This window comes from Haemaphysalis longicornis, unplaced genomic scaffold, assembly GCF_048455015.1.
Source record: "Haemaphysalis longicornis isolate Haplotype H1 unplaced genomic scaffold, Haemaphysalis longicornis Haplotype H1 scaffold_13, whole genome shotgun sequence".
Classification (NCBI taxonomy): Eukaryota; Metazoa; Arthropoda; class Arachnida; order Ixodida; family Ixodidae; genus Haemaphysalis; species Haemaphysalis longicornis.
In genome coordinates, this window is record NW_027526233.1 from 93826690 (window position 1) to 93851315 (window position 24626).

Here is a 24626-nt window from a genome sequence, read left to right on the forward strand (position 1 = left end):
GACCCGGCTGCCCTCGACTGCTCCGTCTGATAACCGCGACTTCGTCAGCCGTCGTTCGCTTTCCCCACGACGCCGCTCACTCTCTCCGATGCGCCGTCGTACTACCAACGATGACCCGGAAAACTAGACGCCGCAGTTTCGGAGGCACAAACTGCGTCAACGTCGAAATGCCTAAGTCCTCATTGTTCGCCGTCCAATGTAATCGAAGTGTGTGTTGATGGTGTTGCTACCCTGGCGCTTATTGACACTGGAGCTGCGGTGTCTGTTATTGACGCAAAACTTTGCCAAATGCTACGAAAAGTGACGACACCTATAGGTGGTTTTACTCTCCGAACCGCTAGTGCGCAACCGTTGAAGCCGCTGGCCGCATGCACTGCTCGGGTCACAATTCAAGGGGTTGTATATGTAGTCGAGCTCATCGTTTTGTCGGCGTGCTCTCACAGCGTGATTCTCGGATGGGACTTTTTGTCGCGCCACCACGCCATCATTGACTGTGATCGCGCCGAAGTTGAGCTGTTTCCGGAAGTAGAAAAGCCGCAGGACGAGACAACCGCCAAGTTGCGTGTCAATGACGACACGCACATTCCTCCTGGCTCATCTGCGCTTGTGCCGTTGTCGTGCAACAGTATTTCTGACGCCACCGTCGTCTTCGAGCCATCCGGTCTGATTTGTGCTCGCAAAGGGTTGTCGCTGCCGTTCGCTGTTCTTGATATTGCAACTGGTGCCGGCACAATGCTTATTTCAAACCCGACGTCGTTCCCTACCACACTTTTTCGCGGAGAATGCCTTGGCGTTGTAGAAGAAGTGAATCCCGGTCTACTTGTCAGTGTATTTGAGGAGTTGACGCCCGTTGACATCACCGCACTTGGTCTTCATTCTCCACCTGATGACACCCTTTTGAGAAGCGCCATTGACGACGACCTTCCTTCGGCCGAACGTGACGAGCTACTTACTCTTCTACACCGCTTCACTTCATCTTTCGACTGCTACGACACCGCTTTGGGCCGCACGTCGACTGTGTGTCATGAGATCGACACTGGCACGCACGCACCATTGCGACAGCGACCCTATCGCGTGTCCTCCACCGAACGGCGTGTCATTGATGACCAAGTCGCGGACATGCTGAAACGCAACGTCATTCGACCATCCGTGAGTCCTTGGGCTTCTCCTGTGGTTCTCGTTAAAAAAAAGGACGGCTCTATTCGTTTCTGTGTGGATTATCGCCGCTTGAACAAAATCACGCGCAAGGACGTTTACCCGCTGCCTCGCATAGACGACGCGCTCGACTGCCTGCAGGGAGCCGAGTTTTTCTCGTCATTAGACTTGAAATCCGGCTACTGGCAAGTGCCCATGGCCGACGCTGATCGTTCAAAGACGGCTTTTACGACACCCGATGGCCTTTACGAGTTCAACGTCATGCCGTTCGGCCTATGTAATGCGCCGGCCACATTCGAACGAATGATGGACAACGTACTGCGGGGCTTGAAATGGAAAACGTGTCTCTGCTATTTAGACGACATTGTCGTGTTTTCGCATGACTTTGCAACCCATCTCACACGCCTCGAACAAGTGCTAACATGCCTTGCCTCCGCTGGTCTGCAGCTGAACCTTAAGAAGTGCCGCTTCGCTGCTCGAAAACTCACCATTTTAGGACACGTTGTCTCGAAAGACGGTGTCCTCCCGGACCCGGGAAAACTTCGTGCTGTGTCGGAGTTTCCGAAGCCAACAACGCTGAAGGACCTGCGAAGCTTCATCGGCCTCTGTTCGTACTTCCGCCGCTTTGTACGAAACTTTGCCTCCATCACTGCGCCTCTCACACAACTTCTCGGCGGAAGTAGAGACATTTCCGAATGGTCCCCCGAGTGTGAGAGCGCTTTCTTAACTTTACGTCGGGTCCTTACGTCACCACCGATACTGCGGCACTTTGACCCGAATGCGCCCACTGAGATCCACACTGATGCCAGTGGTGTTGGCTTAGGTGCTGTACTCGCTCAACGAAAGGACGAATTTGACGAATACGTGGTGAGTTACGCGAGCCGTACACTCACGAAGGCCGAAGTCAACTACTCCGTAACGGAGAAAGAATGTTTGGCTATTGTATGGGCAATCAGCAAATTTCGTCCTTACCTCTACGGTCGCCCTTTCGACGTCGTAACGGACCACCATGCTCTGTGCTGGTTATCGTCGCTGAAGGATCCCGCCGGCCGTCTTGGCCGCTGGGCACTCCGCCTTCAACAGTACGATATCCGTGTTGTGTACCGGTCTGGACGGAAGCATACCGACGCCGACGCTCTTTCTCGATCCCCGCTTGCGTCGGATATAGATAGCTTGTTCGCAGCAGACCACAGCCTGACCTCTCTGGCCATGACGGACATGGTTGCTGAGCAGCGCAAAGACCCTTGGGTTTCTTCGATCCTCGAATATTTGTCGCACTCACGGGCAGCTCCTGTGCCTCGATCACTGCGCCGTCAAGCTGCCCACTGCACTATTCGTGACCAGCTCCTATATCGCCGGAACTACTTCCCCGAAGGTCGAAAATGGCTACTCGTGATTCCTCGCCACCTGCGCAAGGACATTTGTACCACGTTTCACACCGATGCGCAAAGTGCTCACGCTGGAATCCTTAAAACCTACGAGCGCCTCCGACTCCGCTACTACTGGCGCGGGATGTACACCTTTGTCGCCAAGTTTGTTAGATCTTGCCCGGACTGCCAACGTCGCAAGTCTCCACCGCATCACGTCAATGGGCCACTCCAGCCATTGCCCTGCCCAGCGCGGCCTTTCGACCGGGTAGGCATCGATTTCTACGGCCCACTCCCAAGCACAGCCGCCGGTAACCGCTGGATCATCGTCGCCGTTGATCACTTAACGCGGTATGCCGAAACAGCTGCGCTACCGGCCGCCTCGGCTCGGGACGTTGCGTCTTTCCTTCTACGCCGTTTTGTTCTTCGGCACGGTGCTCCTCGCGAACTACTGAGCGACAGAGGCCGCGTCTTTCTATCTGGAGTCGTGGGGGCCCTTTTAGCCGAGTGCCACGTGGTCCACCGAAAGAGCACGTCCTACCACCCCCAGACAAATGGCCTGACCGAAAGGTTTAACCGCACACTCGGCGATATGATCGCCATGTACGTTTCCTCGGACCACTCTAACTGGGACCTCGTTCTTCCTTTCGTGACGTATGCTTATAATACGGCCACGCAGGCGACCACAGGATTCTCGCCGTTCTTTTTACTCTATGGTCGCGAGCCCTCCTGCATGCTAGATACAGTACTCCCGTACCGACCTGACGCCTCCGAGTACGCACCACTGTCTGACATCGCTCGACACGCCGAGGAATGTCGCCAGCTAGCCCGGCGGTTTACATCGGAAGAGCAGCAACGCCAAAAGGCGCGTCACGATGACTCCATTACAGCTCCAACATTTACGAAAGGATCACTGGTCATGCTTTCAGTACCGTGCCCGACTCCCGGTCTTTCGTCGAAATTTCTTTCGCAATACCAAGGGCCTTACCGAGTACTGGAACAAACGTCACCAGTGAACTATGTTGTTGAACCCGTAACGTCCACCTCGGACCGCCGACGTCGTGGTCGCGAGACGGTTCACGTCCAGAGGCTGAAGCCATACTATGACCCGCTCGTCTTGTGTTCCCCGTAGGTCGCCAGGATGGCTCCTCTTTCCGCCGGGGGTATTGTAGTAAGCATGTTGCGCCCATGAGAACTGTGATGAGCATCAGCCACAACGGGCAAATCCCCCTACGTGGACATGCTGCGCCGGATGCCGCTCGAGGAAGAGGACGCGCTCGTTCACCGTCTGTCTCGCGTAAAGCTGGTCGTTTCGGCTCACCCAGTCTGCGTCGACGCCTCGTTCGTGAATAAACGAGCCCAGCCTTCTACCGGAACGCCGACTATCTCCCTTACAATATATATATATATATATATATATATATATATATATATATATATATATATATATATAAGAAATTTCTTGAGGAGCAAGACGAAATAGCGGAGAAAAGGGTTGATTTACGATTAAAAACAACAAAAAGTGGTTTACTTACGTTTCGACAGGGGGACCAGTCTTCATCTGAGTAACATACAACCTAGAAGCACTCCCGCTTATATAGGTGCAGAAGGTGTGCTACCGTGCACCCTTTAAGAGAACATTGGTGGGTTAGGGCAGGTTGGGGAATCATTGGGGAATCTCTCTGGAGTCATTCATCACCCTGAACGATACATAAAGTTAGGCCTGGGTACCGTCGAGTCCCCTCTGTACACTGGCAGACGATGTGTTTAAATCCTAAAGGTGTAGTTTTTTATCAGTTGTGAGGTGAGAGAAATAACGCTAGAGCGGCCAGGTAAATGCTACCAAATAATTCGACTTTTTGGCCACCTAGGATAATCTCTGAGCAGACCCCTCTCGAGATCCGGAGAGTGTTACTCAAAACTTTGTTAAAGGTGAGGTTGAGTTACACATTATTACTCTGACCACTGGGGTGAATTTTGATATTGTTATTGCGAATGTGTCCGTCACTGTATATCAATACGTCTGCATTACGCCTGACCCCCACCTCGGCTCTGGCAACAAAGCTGTGGAAGCTTATAACAGATTAAGCGATACCAATCTGAAGTGTGATTAAACGTTTGCGGTTTGAGGGAAAGGAAAAGGAAAGCAAGGGAACTACAGATATTACAGATTTCAGCAGAAATCTCGCTGGGGTCAAACGCAGGGCGAAGAAGGCAGAGTAGGGCGAGGGGCTCGTACAGCAGGATACGAAACTCTTTTGAGGAGGGGCTGTTTAATTTTTCGACAGCAGCATCGCCCCCTACCCGGAACCAGTTGCTGTAGCAGCAGAGCACTGAGTAAGACTGGTCAGTGAAGAGCATATCCGAAAACAAAGCATCCATGAAACGACATTCAGGGGAAAAGTCGCAAAGTATAACCTCTGGGCCAATCGAATAATTCGCGGACAGCGTGCATTTCTGCATGTTTCACGTGCTTATCTAAGGCGAAATATGCACCGCCTTGAAGGCCGGGACATAACGTGCTTGCCGTACATAAAGTGCCTGCCGTACGCTAAAATCTGTCTCTGCCATATCTGTTATCGTTATTTGGATCCGATTGAAAACGCGAAGTAGTCCACTCTGCGCGTCCTCAAAAATTGACTTTTATACCATGTACCACGGTTATCGCTGCACTTTCCGTGATGACACGTTCGATATGTTCAAGACTGGCCAAAGGAAGGGATATGTACAGTAACATCTACCTCTCGGTGTTTCGCTTATTCGATGGCCGAAGGCACCAGAAAAGGGCCTAAATTAGTCGTGTGGGAAGTCGGCGAGAATAATTTAAAAGCACGAGATAGGCCCGTGGAAACCCACATGTCAAATTATATTGGCGCGTTCGGCTCACCGAAGCTACTCCTGGCTATGAGGCGCACCGTATGTTGAATGCCGGTGAGCAATTTAGACCACCTACGGATTTTTACGTCCGTCGACATCTCCGCACATGAAAGTTTTTCTTCCCTCACATCAGAAAAACGGCAGCCCGTGCGGTGATCGGGCCCCCATTCTTGTGGTCAGAAGACAATGGCTCGCACACCGAGAAGCTTTTGAGGGTGACACTTTTGAAGTATTTTTACTCTCCAATTTTATGACGTTTGTAAAGAAAATAATGAAATGCAACAAGTCTGCACATCCAGGTGTTGACCCTCACCCCTACGCAGTGCGGCAGTCTTGTCGCCGGAGTTTCATTACACAGTCGCAGCAATAGCTTCGATGTCGACTTTTTATTTCGCCTGCAGAATCTCGAGTTTGGAGCGAGGTAGAGGACACTAAAAAAGAACGCGAAAAATCGGTATGAGTAAATAGTCGAACCCAGGGAAGAACTTTAAGAAGGATGTTAACCCATGTACTCAGAAGAGAGTCGCCTTAATCAGAGTAAGGTTTATATCACATTACGGCCATGCAATCTTGGATAACATTTCTCATCTATAGTTACAAGCGATTGGTCGGATAGAGAGAAATGAGTTTCGAAAAGTGATGTATGTAGACCATCTTGCTGTCCTCTTGGGCAACAGTAGAGCAGGAAACGAAAAAGAAAGGCGTGAAACGTTAAGTCCAGAGTGAAGTGTGCGGATTGCACGAAAGGTCGGCAACTAAATATGAGGCAGGCGTCCGATGCACATGGGATGCGCTTGATGGAACAACGAAAATATGCTTACAGCACTAATAGGTATTGAGTAAAAAGATGAATAAGCTTGCGATAAGTGGCGCAAGGCTTGTAACATAGCGTAGAGGAAAGATTTCTTTCTATTTAAGCACTGAAGGACACCCCACCACGTATTGCATTAGGTTTGAAACTGCTTATTTACATCTTCCATCGCTTTTCACTACAAATGTAGTAGTCACTATCATCGTCTTCCTGGAGCATGACTGGCGGGCCCGGATCGGTTTGCAAGCAGGATTAACCATTTTTTACAAAGTTGAACGCATCAGCACTTGCCACATCCCGTGACAACCGGTTTCGCGAACGGGCGCTTGTAGCGCGAGCTGTGTTGTGGTACCCCATTTATTCATGGACTCAGGTGAAATTTTTTCTTCGTATTTTTGCGAGGGTGGAGTTCGCAAAAATACCTAGACAACATCCTACATGCGTCCGCAAGCGTGGACGACGCCTAACGCTCCTCTTGAGGCGACCACTCTCGACGTGTCGTAGACACTCGAGTCACAGCCCCTGGATAAAAAGGAGGTCCCCTTCACCCCGAGCAGTCCGAGCGGCGCTGGCTGCCACCTCCAAGCGCAGGAAACAAAAACACCTTAACTTGAATACCCTAGAAAGTGGAGGGGAAAATAGTCCCGCCGTTTGTGTAGTGGTAATCGCACCAGACCGGTATTCTGTGGTCGTCGCTTCGGATCCCACCCGGCGGGCATTTTTGCTGCACTTTTTTTCTGCCTTTCCAAATTCTTTATCTGTTTCAATGACCTGTCACAGCCTTCCCTTGGTTTTCCGGCGTTTTCTTGACTGCCAACTTTTATTTCTGTCTTATTGCAACGAGCCCCCATTTCCTCTTCTGATTCGCTATATATATATATATATATATATATATATATATATATATATATATATATATATATATATATATATATATATATATATATATATATATATATATATATATATATATTTTTTTTTGTAAAGTCAATGCCGCCACAAGAACTCCAAGGAAAGCAAACAGGAACGGAATGCTGCCGTGTTTTGTCTAATTCGTTCCGTTTTTGAAAATTAAAAAATTCAAAAAACACGCTCACCGGGATGCACCCGACTCCAGCCTGGTGAGCACAGCCTTTAGAGCGCGGTGTATTGCACTACCAACTATTCTACTGGGCGTATAGCCGAGTTGGTATAGAATTAGCCTTGCTGGTGTTGCATCACACAGGTATTTTGCATGCCATTGTTTCCAGTATCACATGGGGATCATCACTAATATCCACAAGTGAAGCTCCAAATTAGGGAATTCAAACTAAGTCTTTTTCCGAAAAACATACTGTGGCCGTACATACAAAAGTAATATGTTTCCGTAGAAGTTACTTTGCTTGTCATTTGCTCTTTGAATATCAGAATTCTCAGCTATTCAAAAATTGTACCATAGGATGCCTTACCGCTGGCGGTAGGCACTGCCTTTCTTCGGTTGTATCTAAGTGTTTAGCTCTATAAAATTTTGTCCTCAAAATACATTTGTGGTAACCAGCTAAATGTGTTGCAACACATAAGCCTACGCTACTTATTCTTTACTACAAAATATCAAAGCAATAACCAGGAGCCTTAATTAAATATAATAGGGGCATTGTCCTTACAATATAGCTCCATCTACTTTGTTCGCCAAGTTTTTGCCTATAACACGTCTGACCTGTCTTACCTAAAACTGATCCGACTTGCCTGAAAACATCAAGGCGTTGGTCTATTTGCTGCCTACTGGAACGGTTTTGATGACTGTCTGGTATTGACAGGCAATGTAGAAACATGGCCTACAAAGGCCCTCTGACTGCCTCAACATTTGTGTCAAAAGCAAAAGCCAATCAGAAGTAGCTTTCAAAAAATGTCGACGATTGTTCTAATGAAGTTTCAAGTTTAAGTTTCAAGTATACTTATTTCCAAAAAGAAGTTGTTATTAAATCCAGGGTATCCAGACGAGGTATAAACCTTAGCACAAAGCTCTGTGTTCTTTTGAACGGTTCGTCACATTGCCTTTACGCCAAATTTTCGGCGTTTTGGGTAGTAAAACGCTGAAGATTACTTTTACCAAATGTGCCTCTTCAACGTGCTCCGAAATCCCGCCACGCGGGCGTTCTCAGTCTTCATATTTAGATAGGAAAATGGTTTTCAGCTTTGAGTGGAACTTTCAGTGTCTCTGCGTAAACTTACACCCTCCCAAAAACGCTACAAGCCCTATTTTTAAGAGTGCATAGCATGCATAATACGCTTAAACCCTAGCCAAACTACAAGGAACACACTTTTGCAGCCAGTTTTGTTGTTCATAAAATGTTGTAAAAGATGTTGTTTAGTTTCCTGCTGGGCTGAAATTGTGTTAGTTATAGACAAATAGGGTGTAAATGTTATGAAGAACTTCAGATGTGTTTGACGTGGCAGATAAAAGGGAAGATAGGCTAAAATATATTTATCTCGCAATCAGGGCATGGTTGCGCACCAATGCACAATTGAGAGAGCTATAAAGTGCATGCACCCTGAGCGGTTCGCCATCTACAAGAACAGCAGCGTCCCGTCACGTGCAACAGGAACATAAGGGCGCCACTTTCTTAACGCCATCTATTTATTTGCGACATGTTTTTTTGCAAATCACTCATCACACAATATATGTTCCCCTTATCAAAACGTTAAGATCGGTGTATATGTAAATTTTATTATTGTGCGACGTAAGAATCGTACTGATGTCGATGAGAGAAAGTCATAATTAAATATTTACAGATTCCAAGGCAGTCCTGGCCCGCGAAGAAGAGGTGGTCGGATTTGAGCTAAAAGGTAAGCGACCTGGACAAAACCTCCTGTGAAAACTGCAAATACAGCGAGCGATGACAATCTTCGGACGAGTGTTCTTCACCACCGAGGCAACATGTACAATGCCTGTGAAGCACATTGCTAAACACAAACCAAAATATCTTGAGCCACTTCGCTGTAACTCGAAGAAATGTATGCAGGTATAAAATATCGCCAGGTTACATGCACCCCAGCGTAAGTGCCTAACTATTGTAGTCATCGCCATAAAAAAAATTACAGCTACGACCGTAGAGTGGTCGGCATTCCGAAAGTCTACTTGACATTTGAACTTAACCGGAAGACGTGGTTGCCCTTCACAACACGGATTGGCGGCTTATTTAGGTTGAATGTTGGAGTTGACAAACGAGAATATAGGTCAACCATTATCTCCGTTTTAATTATTTCAGCAGTGCACACAATGTGTTATCCATCGCTGTCTATTCCTTATACGTATAGGGCGCGATTTAGGAATAATGAAAATCTGTGTTACTCTACTGAGCACTGCTTGAACTAAAAGAAACCGGCATCAGTCTCTGACAGTCGGAGAAATTTTCATACATGCATTATGTTTGATTATCTATGGGCTTTCCCTAACCTGAGTGACGGCAAGAGTGCCCATGCCAATTTAATTTAATATTGAAGCCTTCATAGCCGTCCGACAAAAGCTGTACACAGTGTCAACAATGAAAAGTTTTAAAAGGATTTTTTGAAATTTACTGCTGACAAACGCTCCTTGGTGACAAAATGATGCACGCAGCACCGGCCGACTTTGAGACCTACTGCAAGCCAGAAAAATACCCTGGTCCCTGCAAGGGCTACTTCCCGCGTTGGTGGTTCGACGTGAAGACAGGCCAGTGCGAGCAGTTCATATATGGAGGCTGCCAGGGAAACAAGAATAACTATGAAACCAAGGAGGAGTGCGAGTTGAAGTGTCTGAGGACCGCCCGTGAGTATTGGTGACGATGCGTTAAATTTAGAAAAAAGGACAGCCCTAGGCAACTACACTTTGCGGAAAAACAAAGGTAACAATAAAGCATTCTATTGTGATGGTTACTTAATTATGAACCCGAACCGAAACTGAATCCGAAACATAATTGGGAACCAGATTAGGTATTCTTATTATATTTCTTTTTGTAGGAAGATATTTATTGATTTTATGAAGTGCACAGCCTTCACGGCTTTTTTTGCCTTTTGCGGAAGCAGGGTTACCCCTTTAGTAAATCATTTGGTGCGAAATTTTATACAACGTAACTTCATTTTTCAAACTCTTACTCCTAGTTAGGTATGCAACAAAAGAAAACCTGCTTGCAAGAAAAGTGTTCGTGAGTCAGAGGAGGGACGTGAATAAATGGCAGCAGTGAGTTCTTCTCATTTCGGAATGTGCTCCACTCTCCTCGAAGAATGTTCTCTTGTATACGTTCCTGGTTGGAGCTACAATTACGGGAAATCTTCACTGGAATTTCGTTTTGGGTACTCGGCGACACATAATTTCAACCAGTTGAGTTACAGAATAGAACTAACGATGTCGGGTTGTTTCGTAGGCAGCACGTTTATCTCTGAGCGAGAAGTACTGTAAAACAGACGAGAAGTGGACCAGTAGGTACAAATTTGTAGAGGGGTAAGAAAGAGAACAGAAGTGACACAAAGAAGGAGTGCTGAGCTGCACGAGCACTGAACTGACGTCACACAAAAATACGAGTGCTGAGCTTTACCAGCACTGAACAACACAAGAAGAACGCGAAACCAATACCTACGTATGCCAGACCGCAACGAGACATTGGCATTCATATTACTAAGGTAGGCCAAAAGCGCCTTCACGCAAGCACACACACGGAAAAACGCACACGCAAACGCACACCGACACGCACACGCGCGCACACACACGCACACCCACACACGCCCACACACACAAGCACGCGCACGCACACACACAAACGTGCTCGCATACAAAGCGCTCAACCAGAGCAGTCCACACTTGCAAACTTGCGGAGATTAACTGCGGATTCAAAGCTTTTTAAAAGTATTTTGGCCAGTCACTATGCACAATGGGGACTAACTCTCAGGCGGCTGCATTCTTTGTATGCATGATTGAACAAATTGATGCATACGAACACGCGTAAGTTTCTTAGCTCATATATAGGTATTATTTGTGCCCAATATTGCTCGACACCATGTCTTGTCGGTACGAATTTCTTCTTATTACCGGCGGTTCTTCTACGCGTAACGCACTTACGTGTTATATTTGACTGGTGCAGTGTGTGCGCGCATTGCGCAGCCTTAATTGCCGGGTACTCCTGTCTGCATTGTGATGCTTTATTTCTGTAATCTTGCGTAGTTTTTCTTGCAACCTGCGGATCATAATACACTGCGTTGTAATCATTGAAACGAGGGTATCCGACGATTTTTTTTTCTGTAGTTACGTTGTAGCCAGCTTTGTTGGAGCCTACTGGGCTTTGTGTGTTTCTGTGGTAAATTGTTTCAACACCTTGTCTGTTCCTCCAGCTTCTACCTAAGCCACTATTACAAGGGTGGCGGTACAGCATATATAAAATAAATAAATAATTAGTTATACCCAGCGAGAGGTCAAAAAAGAAAGAGAGTGCGAACGATAGAAGCTGGAAAATAATGAAAAAAAGGGTAAAAAACCTCGGGCTAGCTAGCGTCGGGCTAGCTAGAAGCCTGGCCGATGCAATCGTGATTATTATAAACTATTGCTTCATTCATGCGGAGTTAAAATAACAAATATATGCGACAAGTTAAAAACAACCTTCGAATTACCAATGCTTGTATGATGTTTGCATAACAAGGGAACAGGGCAAAAGGTAGGAATAGAATGCGGGTTTGTGATTTCTATTTAGCCGTGTTATGCAACGTGTTGCGCAAAAACCTGACCCAACATTATTTGTACAAGTACACAAATATAATTTCGACGGGGCCACATCTGTTGCAGGGTAACAAATTGAACAACAGAAGCCGAAGGATTCAAAACGGGAGCGCTCGTCCTCTTTGTTTTCTTTACGTTGCTTATTTTTGTTGTTTAGTACTTTTTCTCATCACACATTTCATTTTTTTACGTTTCGACTTTGAAAACGTGTTTACATTTTCTGGGAGGTTTGCAAATTTCAGGGAAATGCGTAACACTGGCAGAACTTGTAATACCGAAAATATATTCTTGAAGTAGCAGTAGAATACTCCATCATGCCATTTTTTTCGCAGATGGCCTGGAAACCAGTGGCGATATTTCTGCGGTGTGGACTGAAGTGCCCCGCGTCACTGGTGAGGCCCTATCTCCCTAGCAAACTAAAAAGTGTGTCTTTGGCTGCAGAATAAAACTTGCTAGTTCATCGTATATGCGGTAAAACTTCTATGCCTTCGGAGTTTTCTTGGGTACATTTTCTGGTATTCGCCACAATACGACGTCTAATTCGCATTTGTTATTGGTAAATATAGGTTGCGTTATTTGGCTGTTTTACGTAATAAACCAAAGCAAAAGGTTCTGCGAGAAGAGTGGAGGAAGGGTCCTTGTGGTGCTGTAGTGTTTTCTGCAGACGTAGTTGATCTTAACTTTCTAACGAGGCTCCTGATTTAAAAAGTATTCCAATTTTGCGTCCAGGTTAATGCATATTCAATTTACATTGAAATTTTACGACAATTTCGCTCAAAGATATATTCGAAGGCATTATTCTGGTGTTAAACATATTGCGTCATTTTTTAACGTAATAGAAAAACCTTCCTCCAAATTTTCGCACATTTTCTTTTCTGAACTCAGCGGGTTTGGACCCAGTGTGCAAACTGAGGGCGGACCCGGGACCATGCCTTGCGTACTTCCCTCGCTATTACTTCAACTCGACCCTGATGTCCTGTCAAAAGTTCATCTACGGAGGGTGCCAGGGAAATGCCAACAACTTCCAGACACTGCAGGAGTGCCAGCAGAGGTGCAAACGTAAGCCATAATCGAGCGACCTCAAGTCTGAAAGGAAACTACGCATATGCTTGTGTGGTAGGTTTAACTATTACTAGCGTTGATGTGACATCACTGAGACCGGCAATAGGCTTGAGATACTGGTCAATTTTCTGTCAAGCAAAGCACGCAAGAAACTAAGTAGCTGCTGTCGAACACAACTGTACAGAGAGTACCAAAGAACGCAAGAGTAGGCAATCAAATGGTGGGAATTATCAACAAAAGTTGACGTGGACAACCTACTGAGCAGGTTTTGGTGCTAAAATTATCTGAAAGGTTTAAACTACAGCGCCAAACCCGTAGCATAGAAAGTGTAAATGGGAAAACACCAGGTACGCTATCAGAAGTGGTGACAATTCTTGAGATATAAACATTTCGAAAACGTATTGATGCTGCACAACAACGTGGAACAGTCACCTAAAAATGTACACATGCAGTGCCTCTGTCCCCCAAGGGAGGGGCAGTGAGGAAGCCGGATTGCAGTGATAGGTGAGATAGTCATATTTGGAAATGAGGGGCTTGTAGAAGGAGCCCGCAAGGACAAACAGCACCCGAGATCGCCAAGTGAGGCATTGGGCAAGCAGATCGCACATTTTTTGGGGGCATAAAACGATCACTTTTTGGAATAAAAAAATCGAGAAAAACATAATCCATTCCTAATACCCAAACTTACGTATTTTAAAATGGGTGCCTGATGTCATTCAAATTAGGTTACCGGAGACGCTTTACCTTTTACTTTTCCTTTTGTATTTCACAGAATATTTTCTATCTGTGTTTGGGTTGGGGATACCAGTGCCTTTTCGTGAACTCGGAGTGAACGGGACCTTCTTTTGAACTCTCGGCAATAAGTTGAGCAACTATGACCTGTCGAAGCCTTAAAATAGAGGATAACCCTCCTATGTTTCATATGGAATCAAAATTTCAAAACCGAGGGCCTTGTTATTAACGTAAAAAATCAGAGTTGTGATTTCTTGGATGGTGAATTTATCGCAGAAAAGATGTAGACGCAGTTTCAAACTGGAGCTGTAGATCCTCGATGTGGACGTGTGAGGAAAAATGATTTTCAGGAGTTTATGCATCCAGTAACACACACCTCCCGCCTAGAGTAGTTTCGTCAACTGTTTGCTTCATTGAAACACGTTCGGTTAGAGGCGTCTGATTGGTAACTTCATTCTTTGTACGCATCAGGTGAGGTTGTTGGGACCACCGCTATACGAGGTGTGAGGGCATACCAAATACTAAATACTCTTACGGCCTTTGGTGGTCCGAGACCTGGTCAATAGGTGTTGCTGGATTCTTACGTTATGAAAGACATTCCAGGGCACGTATAGCTGCTTCGGTTGGAAGCTTGGTTTTTTTGACAACTCTACACGTGGAACTGCATGGGGCCAGGGGAATCAGTTTTTTTTTTGTGGAGAGGTACTGAAGGGCGTAAAAGAGTTAGATCAGTGTTGTGAGGATATGCATGCAGTTTTTTTCAGAGGGGCGGTTTCATTTTTTGTAGTGCTAGGTGGTGGTCCCGCTGTTATTCTCTTTCAAGAGGTAAGAAGAAATTCATTACCTGCATCATTTTGACTACGGTTCAGGATGATGAGGTCCCTCCATACATCGAGATGTGCATTGCAACAATCCTTTTACCGATTAGCTGTCTTGACTTTCGAAAAAGACAGCATGCTTTCGACTAAGACTTCGCAGAGCAAGATCGTATATTTGCAGTAGACTCGTGCAGAACTTTGCTGCATCATTTAGGTAACGCTTTGGTCTGCTTCCAACAAATGTTTTGCTTCACCTTTCTGCCTCAATTTTTAGGCTGTAAAATATAAACCTCTACTACCCAAAGGCTACCATTGCGTAGCGCCGCTGTATAAACGGGGTTCAAAAGTTTTCCGTGAAGACTAATTCTGTCGTAGCATTCCGCCCTAAACTTTGTTTTGCGGCATGGAGCAGTCAATTAGTGCTCTACAGGCGGCCCTTACGACCTACCTAACTGCCTTTTTTCTGGTTCAGTCGGTGCCAGTCGTTGCCACTGGTGACATTACGTCATGAAATGTATCTTTAATAGTCAACTAAAAGCCGTTTTTTTGTTTCAGGTCCTTCCGAAATTTCCGCAATTGCTGAAGGAACCCTCTACGAGACCGATGGTGAGCCCCAAATTTAGTTCAACTCACAAGACGTTAAATAACGATGACTTAAGCAATAGTTTTAGTAGGACCTATTACTTTATTCCTCAGTTTGTCCGAAGAATATAGGTTGCGAAAATTAGTGCGAACTGGATATAATCAGTTAGTGTTAATAGCGTGTTGGTCATGCCTACGTATTTAGTGATGTTTTTATTGTGTGTACGCATAGTGTTTACACATTGTGACGGAGAATGAGTAAGACTGAGTTTCCAAGTAGAAATAGATACAAGTGATATTTGCTTCTTACTTGTGATTATTATAAAAATTGCCTGGAAATTGCCAGTGTTAAAAGGACCAAACGTAGGAAGCTTAAGAATAATGGCTTTAGTTTCCATGGCTTGAAAGTTTCCGCCGTAATACCACATTCAGACGAAATTTGGATATATAGAGTTATAATGACCCTAAATACCAAAACAAGAATATATATAGGTGAAGAAACGCTCAGCGTGGCTGGCGCGGGAGGGCGTCCAGGTTATGTTACAGAGAAGAGCAACGCGCAGTACGACGGTTGGTAGCGAATTCGGCGAAGGACACCATAGCGCCATCTGATCGACGGAAACACAAAGGCCAGATGTCGCTGCGGAGCTGTGCAGTATTAGGCCGACAAGGTCGGCACTACGCAGTTTCATCTCGCATTAGAGATACCGCATGGTTAACCAAGCCTGAGCCAAGGCATACGCTACATATGCATATACCATGCATATGTAACAAGTTAACCCTATCTTGTTTCCTTCGGGTTAGAGTTAAGCGTTACTTTCCACTACACATTCGCAAAATAATATACCACTCTATATTTCATTGTCATATCACTTACTGTGTTGAGACATGGGGGGTCACATACTTCTCCTACATAAACCGAGTTATCTTGTTACAAAAGAGAGCGCTCCGCATTATAACGTTAAGTAGGGTAAACGACAGTGCCGCTCCACCTTTTTCTAGCTTAAACATTATGCCCCTTACAAATGCTAGAGACCACAAGTTAGCTTGTATGGATAAGAATATATTAGAAAACAATATTCCGTTCTCTCATTCTGTTTTTCAATGGCCACATCGAGGAACACGCAATCAAACCATCCTTCATTTCAATCTTCTTATTATTCACAATAAATATGGTAAACGTAGTATAGCGTTTTCCGGAGCTGTAATCTGGAATCTGCTGCCTTTAGATATTAAAACTAGCGCCATTTTTTGCGAGATGTAGTAAAAGAGTTATTTCATGTTTAAAAGTATGTATCACCATTGTGGCCAACACTGTTTCTTTACAGTGTTGTCTTCTCTTGATGTGTGCAATGTGATTTCCCACTGAAATGTTTGACCCGCGTACAATTTCATGAAGGCTTTACTGCATGGGCCCGGGTACTATCCAGATTGGCTAAGCGCCCAGATGGTAAAATTGTCTTGTATGCAAAGAATGAAATAAACTTTCTTTCTTCTTCTTCTTCTTCCCCATTGTTACGTTAACATGGGTACCCAAAGAAGCGCCCTTTCTCCTCTTGTGCTGTTCTTGCCCAGGGCCTAAGATATAAGTAGGGTCGTGGAAACCATTCTCTATATTGGGTCTTCATACCCTATACTGCTGTCGTGATAATGTAAACCCTGTTGTTCATTAGTTCAACCATCTATTTGGATTTGGGAGGGGCTGCCGAATTCATAAAAGTAGTGTGTCGTTACAGTCAGCCGCGACTTGTATGTCCACATTTTCAAGAATGGAATTGTGATTTTTGCGCAGACAGCAGTTGCTCGAAATTCTTTTCCATTTAGGAGCTCTCCAAGAGTTTGGAAAATGCGCGGAATTGATGTTCTGAAATGAACTCGATTAAACGCTCCTGCGTTTTTGTGTCCCGTCGAATTTCTTTTCTGATATGTTCTAGGCTATGAATCCATTTTAAACTTAGTAATAGCTAACCCACGCGTATAATTTCAGCGCATATGTGAATGCGGTGAATAGCGGCCATTAAAATACATTTTCAGGTTAACATATGCCCAAAACTTACAGTTACCTTCAAGACGCTAAAGTAACATTTCAGGTTTGCAACCCTTGAAAGAAGGTGTAATAGGGTCCCGGAAAAGGTATTTCCCCCATTGAAGTCTACAACGGTTGGGAAAAATTCTAAAAAAAACGTCGGTTGCCGTGAACAAGAGTGAACATTGTGGCCGCGAAATCGGTTTTTATAAAAAGTGGGAAAACAAAATTGGATAGTTCACTGAACATTCAGTAATAGAGAAGGAATGAGAGAGAGCCATTATCGGTTATTCGTGGTTGTTTCCCGGGTGGGTGTGTAGGAAGAACCCGGTGTCGTGAGGTGTTTGGGTCTTGCATTTACCCCGCCGGTTCGCGCAATATCTGATCGCTCGCTGGGGTGAGCGGAGGGACTCGGGTTGTAAGTTTCTTCGGGGCAATCGAAGAGGGAATGGTTTTGATTGTCAAATGGCCCACAGCCTGGGCAGTGGGAGGTAGCAAATTTGTGTGGGTAAGTGTTTATTAGTAGCGTTCGCGAGAGAAAGTGTCTGCCAGATGCACAGCATGTGTTCGACCTATTGGTAGACAGGTTAGGCCGGGGGAAGTATGGCCGCCGAAGAAGGTTCTAGCCCATGGTAAAATTTTTGCCTTGCCGGAGAAAGGTTCACTTGTCTACAGGGACATAGCTTGTAGGCGTAATTGAAATAGCGGCTCAGGGGAAGGTGACAGTTGATCACATAGGATACCATTATATGGAGGCAGACAGCACTGCAGCGTATTCCCTGTGCCGAGTTAAACGGCACTTTACAACAGTTGGATGAGCTGGTTCTAAAAAGCGGATGTTTTCTTTGCAATTCCACAAAACTGCCCTTAATGTTCTGCAATGTTGTAGTGTTTTTTTTATATTTAAAGTAAGTCAAGGAATTGTGGTAATGAAGTACACGTCTGAGGGTAGATATCTTTACTCGAACAACAACGAATGCGACGCCTAAGCAATCAAAATTGTTCGCATTATGCGTCCTTCCATTTCCCAGCCTAAGCGCATTTGGTGGACTTGTACTGGCGTAAAATGTAACATGTAGTGGCATTCGTTGGTATTCGGTGCATCATAGCGATGACTATCAATAGGTATAAGGGTAATCGACCTTTAGTCTAACGGTCGATGTTCGCGGTCGTTTTTGAACGTAATTTTCTGGAAAAAAATATAATTTGTTTTCCTGTAGGCAAACTGTGTGGGTATTACCTTGAGACATTTAGGATGAAAATTTTTCAAACAGCATTAGCATATAAACATCAACGTTTCCTGAAAAAAAAACTGCAATGATGAGCACAGGTGGCCTTTTGGGAATAATAATACAGCTACGACAATAAAGACTGCAACGCAAAAACAATACAATACAGTTGTCTTATGTTTTAACCAGCTCCGCTTAAGTACTAATGCTGTGTTGCGACATATAAAAATTACCGTATTTTACAGCTCTTAAATGTGTTCGGAAATTTCGGAATTCGCTACTCCCTACAAGAACCAAACACCTACGTCAAAAAATGATCGAAAGACAAGGAGTATACGATGCAATACGCCCACGTGATGCGCAAATCTGCTATCATGTGGCGGTCGTTACGATATGGTCACCCTAATAGAGATGACCCGTAGTTTAATCAAACAATGAATCAGAGGAGTTTGGCCGTTGCTTTGAAGTGAGGGTAAGTGCGGTGAGCTGCTCCTGCGGAAAAGACAACGTTTGACACTAATGCTTAATCGTATAACCTCGGTGACATTTTTACACATGCCTCCACGGTTACTAGGCAGTGGCGAATTGAGAAAATAACATCCATTTTTTGAGCTTTTTTCAGTGCGAGTTCTTGGTTTACAAAAGCATACCTTCCCAACAATATTTCTTGTTCCTGAAACAGGTAGAAATTGTAAAATATTTAAGGGCTAATCGAAAGCTAAAATTTCGTAGGCCGCGCGTACTCATTCGGCAGGTTTTAGGGTGTTTCCAGCAGTCAAATGTTATGGTTCTTCGGACACATCCTTCATAGCAGAGTCTATTTTCTTTTCGCTAAAAATGTCGATAGGTCACCTGTGTAAGGCAGCCTAGTGAAAATTTCAAAAAACATAGTCGTTTTTTTTTGCAAGACGCCTGAACTACAAGAAATTCAACTCGAAATGTAAGCGTCAGAAAATTTTTCTTTGAGGGTTGCACAACTGTGGGTTGTATATCACGAAACTAGCAAACTATGTACACTTTTCAATAAAGCAGCTGAAAATTTGTGTTGCTGTTGCAAAAGCTCCTGTAATATGCATAAAGAAAAATTGTTTTTAATAACGGGGTTACGTAGAATTCTTAAAACAAATAAAATATAAGGGGCACTGCCACTGCTAGCTCGAAGGCGGTTTGTGGGCCTGATTGCGTGCTTTGTAGTGGCTTCAGATTTTATCACAAACCTGCGTTCCCGTTAAACCAATCTGACAAATCCTACATATTTAAAACAATTTGGAACAAAACTCATGACTTCATCCTGCGTTTTGCTCTATATTCTGAGGCACACAAAAAAAGGCTAGATAATCAAGGAAATGCACAAAACGGTCAGATGTCTTGAGCGGCGCGGCAGAAATTTTATGCACGGAAAACACAGAAGTTATTTTGATGCTCAACTCTCCACTAATTTTATTCATTATCAAACACATACTTTCATAACCACCAAGAGCAAAATTTTTTTGGTAGAATAGACTGGGTCTCATGCTCATTTTAGAAGAAAAAATGTGGCGTAAACCACTTGGCATTCCCGAAGCGGACCAATAATAAAAATTAACACAACTGCCAATGTACTGAGCACGCACTAAAAGGGCTTAGCTTTCATTCATCTCGTGCGTCTGACTCACACCTGTGGTCGAGGATTAGCTTTAACAAAAATGCCTCTGGAATGAATAATGGGGAGCGAAGAATATTCTGAACAACGACTGTGTGCATGGCAGGAGATATTGTTCTTCAGATAGTGGTTTTCTTGCGGGCATTTTATGATATTCACCCCGACCCCCCATTTAACCAGCGTAAATGGAATCAACCGAAACTACGTTGATTTATAACAAGTGGTGAAGGAATCTCTGTTTGGCTGAGCCACCTCTGTTTTCGAAACATAGAGCAGTCTGCGCCATTTTTCCCGTGAAAACCGTAATATTTACTTATTCGATTTGCGGGATGAGTCCATCTAAACAAAACGACCCTATTCTTTAGGATTTGTAAAAGGCGGCAAATTTTGAAAGTTCCGTGTGGACAGGCTATTTTTTTCTGCAGGATGGCTTCGCTGTTATGAAACAAAACCTGGCTTAGTATTCGCTGTGGTTGTAGCATATTGCACTAAGAGAAATATCCGCAATAAAATACAGTCTAATAACCTGGATTTATAAACTTGCGCATTTGTATGACGGCGCCAAATTTTTAATCTGGAGTGTGCCATAAATTCTCGTTGTAAAAGTGACGCTGCCTTGATGTGCAGTACCCGAGAACACCGCCTGCCTCCCGAAGCCAGAAGCTGGACCGTGCGAAGCATACATGCCTCGTTATTACTTCGACAAGTCGACCAAAACCTGCAAGGAGTTTATTTACGGAGGTTGCGATGGAAACCGCAACAACTTCAAGACTCCCGAAGAATGCGAAGCGAGCTGTGCACGTAAGTAGGCTGAAGCACTTAGCGGGAACGTACTGACATAAGTTTAATTGTAAATATTTCGCACACGAAACGTTAATCTTTATTGGTTTGCCTGTGCTGCCTGCCGCTTGCATTTTTACGTTAGAAGACAAAGATCAGAGTGTCACCTCACATCTTTGTAGGGGAGCAGTGTAGTAGATAGTAAAGCCGCAAGAAGCGAAGTCTTGCACATCTTGTGATGATGTTGTAGCGAGTATTTTTACAGAAAGGTGGCTGATCTCTGTATGCATATTTGAAGCAACTTGCCATAACTTGCAGAAGGTACTGTAAAAGGTGAATTTGTCGTAAAGGACGAATTACTCAGAAAACATAAATACGTGTCCGATGATGAGTGATGGAAATTTCGAGATATGTAATGCCTCTTTGGTGTTTATCTATTGTTTGAAGAAAATGTAAGCATGAAGAAAAACCGCCGGCATTTGGTACAAGTGTGTCGGTGTGTGCACAAGGTAAAGAGCGTGTATCAGGACAAATGTAGTAAAATAATATTACAAGACAAATCATCGGTTTAAACTGCGTCTAGGTTCATCGCGCCGTTTTGTGGTGGCCTGGTTATAACACGGCAAGCATCAGAGCAGGAAAAAAACAATGAGAATACGAGACACTTCTCCCAACTTGTAAAAGCGAAAGCACTCATGCCGAGTCAAAATTTCTGGCGGATACTTGCGTGTAGGAAATATGCCTGCATTTAGAGCGCTGCTTTGTTCCCGGAAAAAAAAACGTTGAGGCGCTAGCACCGCCTGCCAAAACGGAGATGGTGCACAGTGTGAACACTTTGGTTAGATTGTGCATGAGCAATGCTGACTGCCTTGCCCATGCCAGCCTTGCCTTCACTTTCTGGGCATTTTGCTGTTTGAATCGCTCCTTAGTCATCATGACACCGCGAATGCCACAGAATGCTCTGTATCCAATAAGGACGTTATTCCGGGCTTACGGAATAACGTCCACACACTAGAATTTTTTTCTTCCGTGGAAATTATTATAGCACTTTTTGGGACGAAACACTCGTGACATCGGTGTCGAAGTCGCGAAGATAGTCTGGGGCTTTTTTTATATAACTTCGCTTCCAGACCAATAAGAGCTTTTGAACTTCCGCCCCACAGATTCCCAGACGACTCCCCTAGCCAGTGCTTCGCACGTTTATTGCGCAACCGGTGCGATAGCAGACATGAATGTGGTTGTGTTTTTTGTCACCTGGATGGCGATTAAGTGTATGCTTCAATCTGGCCTACGTTGCGTAGTTTGAACGTAAGGTAACGAAACACGGAGCTCTACTGACGGACTGGCGGTGTGACGTCGTTGATTCACTTGATGGCGGAAGCTGTTTTACAGCCGCGGAATGAAAGTCAGTTACATACTGTGTCCACCTTTACTGAGTGTTCCAATTGTGCGAAATAACCGGTGGCGAGAAGTACTTTCTGATTTGTGTGTTACCAGCATGGCTTACTAGTGCAATAATTGCTATTTTTCGCACATAGATGGTATATATCCACATTAGTCGTCACCACAAGAAAAGAATTTAGTAGCCATTTTCCACGCGAGAACGGTTTTTCGTATTCACTAATGAACAGGGGGACGTTTGGCTGCAGTTGCGGTATTACGAACAGTGGAGTAAAAAATACCTTCGCTTCGATTTTCGCTAAAAGTGGAATAAAAAAAAGTAAGTGCCAGATACTCAGATGTAAAAAACTAACCAATATAGGCTATAGTAAAATGTTTACCTTGAATTGTTACCCTAGGTCATCAAGACATATACTTTAGAAATTTGATATACGTAGCGAAACAGAGCATCTGCTCAATTTACCTTCACTATTAAGTAGGGGTGTGCGAATATCAATTTTTTAATTTCGAAGCGAATTCGAATAATGAAAACAAAGTTCGAATCGAATCGAATATTTTTCGAATACGAATACTTATTGTTTTTTGTAAAATTAATGTTTTCACCATCTAGAGACACAAAAACTGCAACTTTATTGCACAACAAATCACACAAAGTAAAATTAGGAATTACACAATACCATTGCACTCAACAGATTAAGGTCTGCACTCACTTAAATGTTAACATGGAGAAAGGTTAACTGCTCGACATGTTCGGGGAGCAGTGACAACCTCCTGCTCAACACCACTTTACCAGATATCGAAAACAGCCGCTCACTTGAGACACTAGTAGCTGGCATGCCCGAGCCCGTGCACATTACCGCGCGCTGATACAATAAAATCTTGATGATACTAATCTCGCAGGACTGCGAAAAATATTCGTATCATGCGAAATTCGTATGAGCCAACACAGAGCAAAAAATTTAGCGCTGAAAAAAGTTTTCGTTTATTTCTTGTCCTACTTTCGCGTGAATAAATTCGTGATTTTTTCTGCTTTTTTTAACCCCCGTGTCGCAAAGCAGTCCTTTCTGGAGCACGTAAAGCTTCGCGCTCGTCTCCTCACTCGCTGTGCCCAAGCTCGCTACACGCCGCAACAGCCAAGCGTGAACTGCATGGTGCGTTTTTGCACGCGATTCGCTCGCCTCGGCTCTGCGAACGCTGTATTTTCACGCCCACATCGACGATTTCGCGCCCGTGGTAGCGCCTACCTCCGTCAGAAAATGACGCACGATGCGCGCGGCAGAATGGACGAGCCTGACTACTTGCGATGAGATCGAGACAGCCGACTTGGCTCCGCCGGAGATGGTTAGGCTTAGCACCCCGGCAAATATTTTATGGGCGCTTTCACTAGCGGCGCGGATGATGTTTTATAGTACCGTTTTCGCATGCATTATCAGCTCCTTTACAGCACAAGCAACTTCGTGTCTCCCTTGAGCCGCATTTTAAAGAGCGGTTAGAAGCGGTCACTCGAGTGGCCGCGCCACTTCGCGGCTGGAGCCAACGCCATGTTGACGTCGCCGGCCGCGCCGCGCGCAGCGTGGGGGTGGTTTCGCGGCGGTGTCAGCGCGTTGGGCGTGCGCAGAGCGTTTTCGCGAGCAGAAAACAAGAGCCCGGCCGTTTCTGGAGAAAGAGTGACAAACAGGGGAGCGAGAGCCGTCACTTGCTCGTTCGGCAGTCGGGTGCCTCGTTCGTATCTTCCGCCGGGCCGCGCAGGTCCGTTCGTAACAGCCGAAATTTTTCCCATTGCAAACGATGCAATTTCGCCGGGACTTTTCGGAAATTCGTATCATCCTGAAATTCGCACCCCCAGAATCGTATCATCGAGAGTCCACTGTAAATAGACACCGATACAGACACGCTCTGAATTTTTTTTTTTTAGTTTTGGGTGGTTCGAATATTTCGAACAATAAAAGTGTCGTTCGAATCGAATCGAATACCAAAAAATTCGAATCGAATATTCGAAGTTTCGAATATTCGCACACCCCTACTATTAAGCAGACGTTGAGAAAACTTCCATGTAGAATGTCTCCAAGTTCGGACTTCAACAACCATTATCATGAATCCTTTGCAGCCACCAACGACTACCAGCGTGAGTGCCTTGCTAGGCCTGAGACTGGTCCCTGCAGGGCGCATATGCCAATGTGGGCTTTCGACATCACCCAGGGTCAGTGCGTGCAGTTCGTTTACGGGGGATGTGATGGAACTGACAACAAGTACCGCACGAAGCTGGAGTGTGAGAAGAACTGCAACCGCCCGCAAAGTAGGTTTCAATGAGTGTCTTGGTCTTCATATAATGGTTCATATTGAAAGGCTGCCTGTGTTTGGAAGAATTTTCAAAATGCCAAGTGCTGCCACTCTTTATATCAATGATATTATCTCTTAT

General features: G+C 44.9%; 1 protein-coding gene across 1 annotated transcript in view; it reads left to right on the forward strand.

Moving 5' to 3' along the window:
* Positions 1-24626, forward strand: part of LOC144164409 (papilin-like) — a 57198-nt gene that overhangs the window by 11499 nt on the left and 21073 nt on the right. Inside the window, exons 5-11 of the mRNA XM_077694934.1 lie at positions 8983-9036; positions 9809-9997; positions 12268-12327; positions 12821-12994; positions 15103-15153; positions 20654-20827; positions 24315-24503. Coding sequence (XP_077551060.1) covers positions 8983-9036; positions 9809-9997; positions 12268-12327; positions 12821-12994; positions 15103-15153; positions 20654-20827; positions 24315-24503 — 891 coding nt within the window. The remainder of the gene's footprint in view (positions 1-8982; positions 9037-9808; positions 9998-12267; positions 12328-12820; positions 12995-15102; positions 15154-20653; positions 20828-24314; positions 24504-24626) is intronic.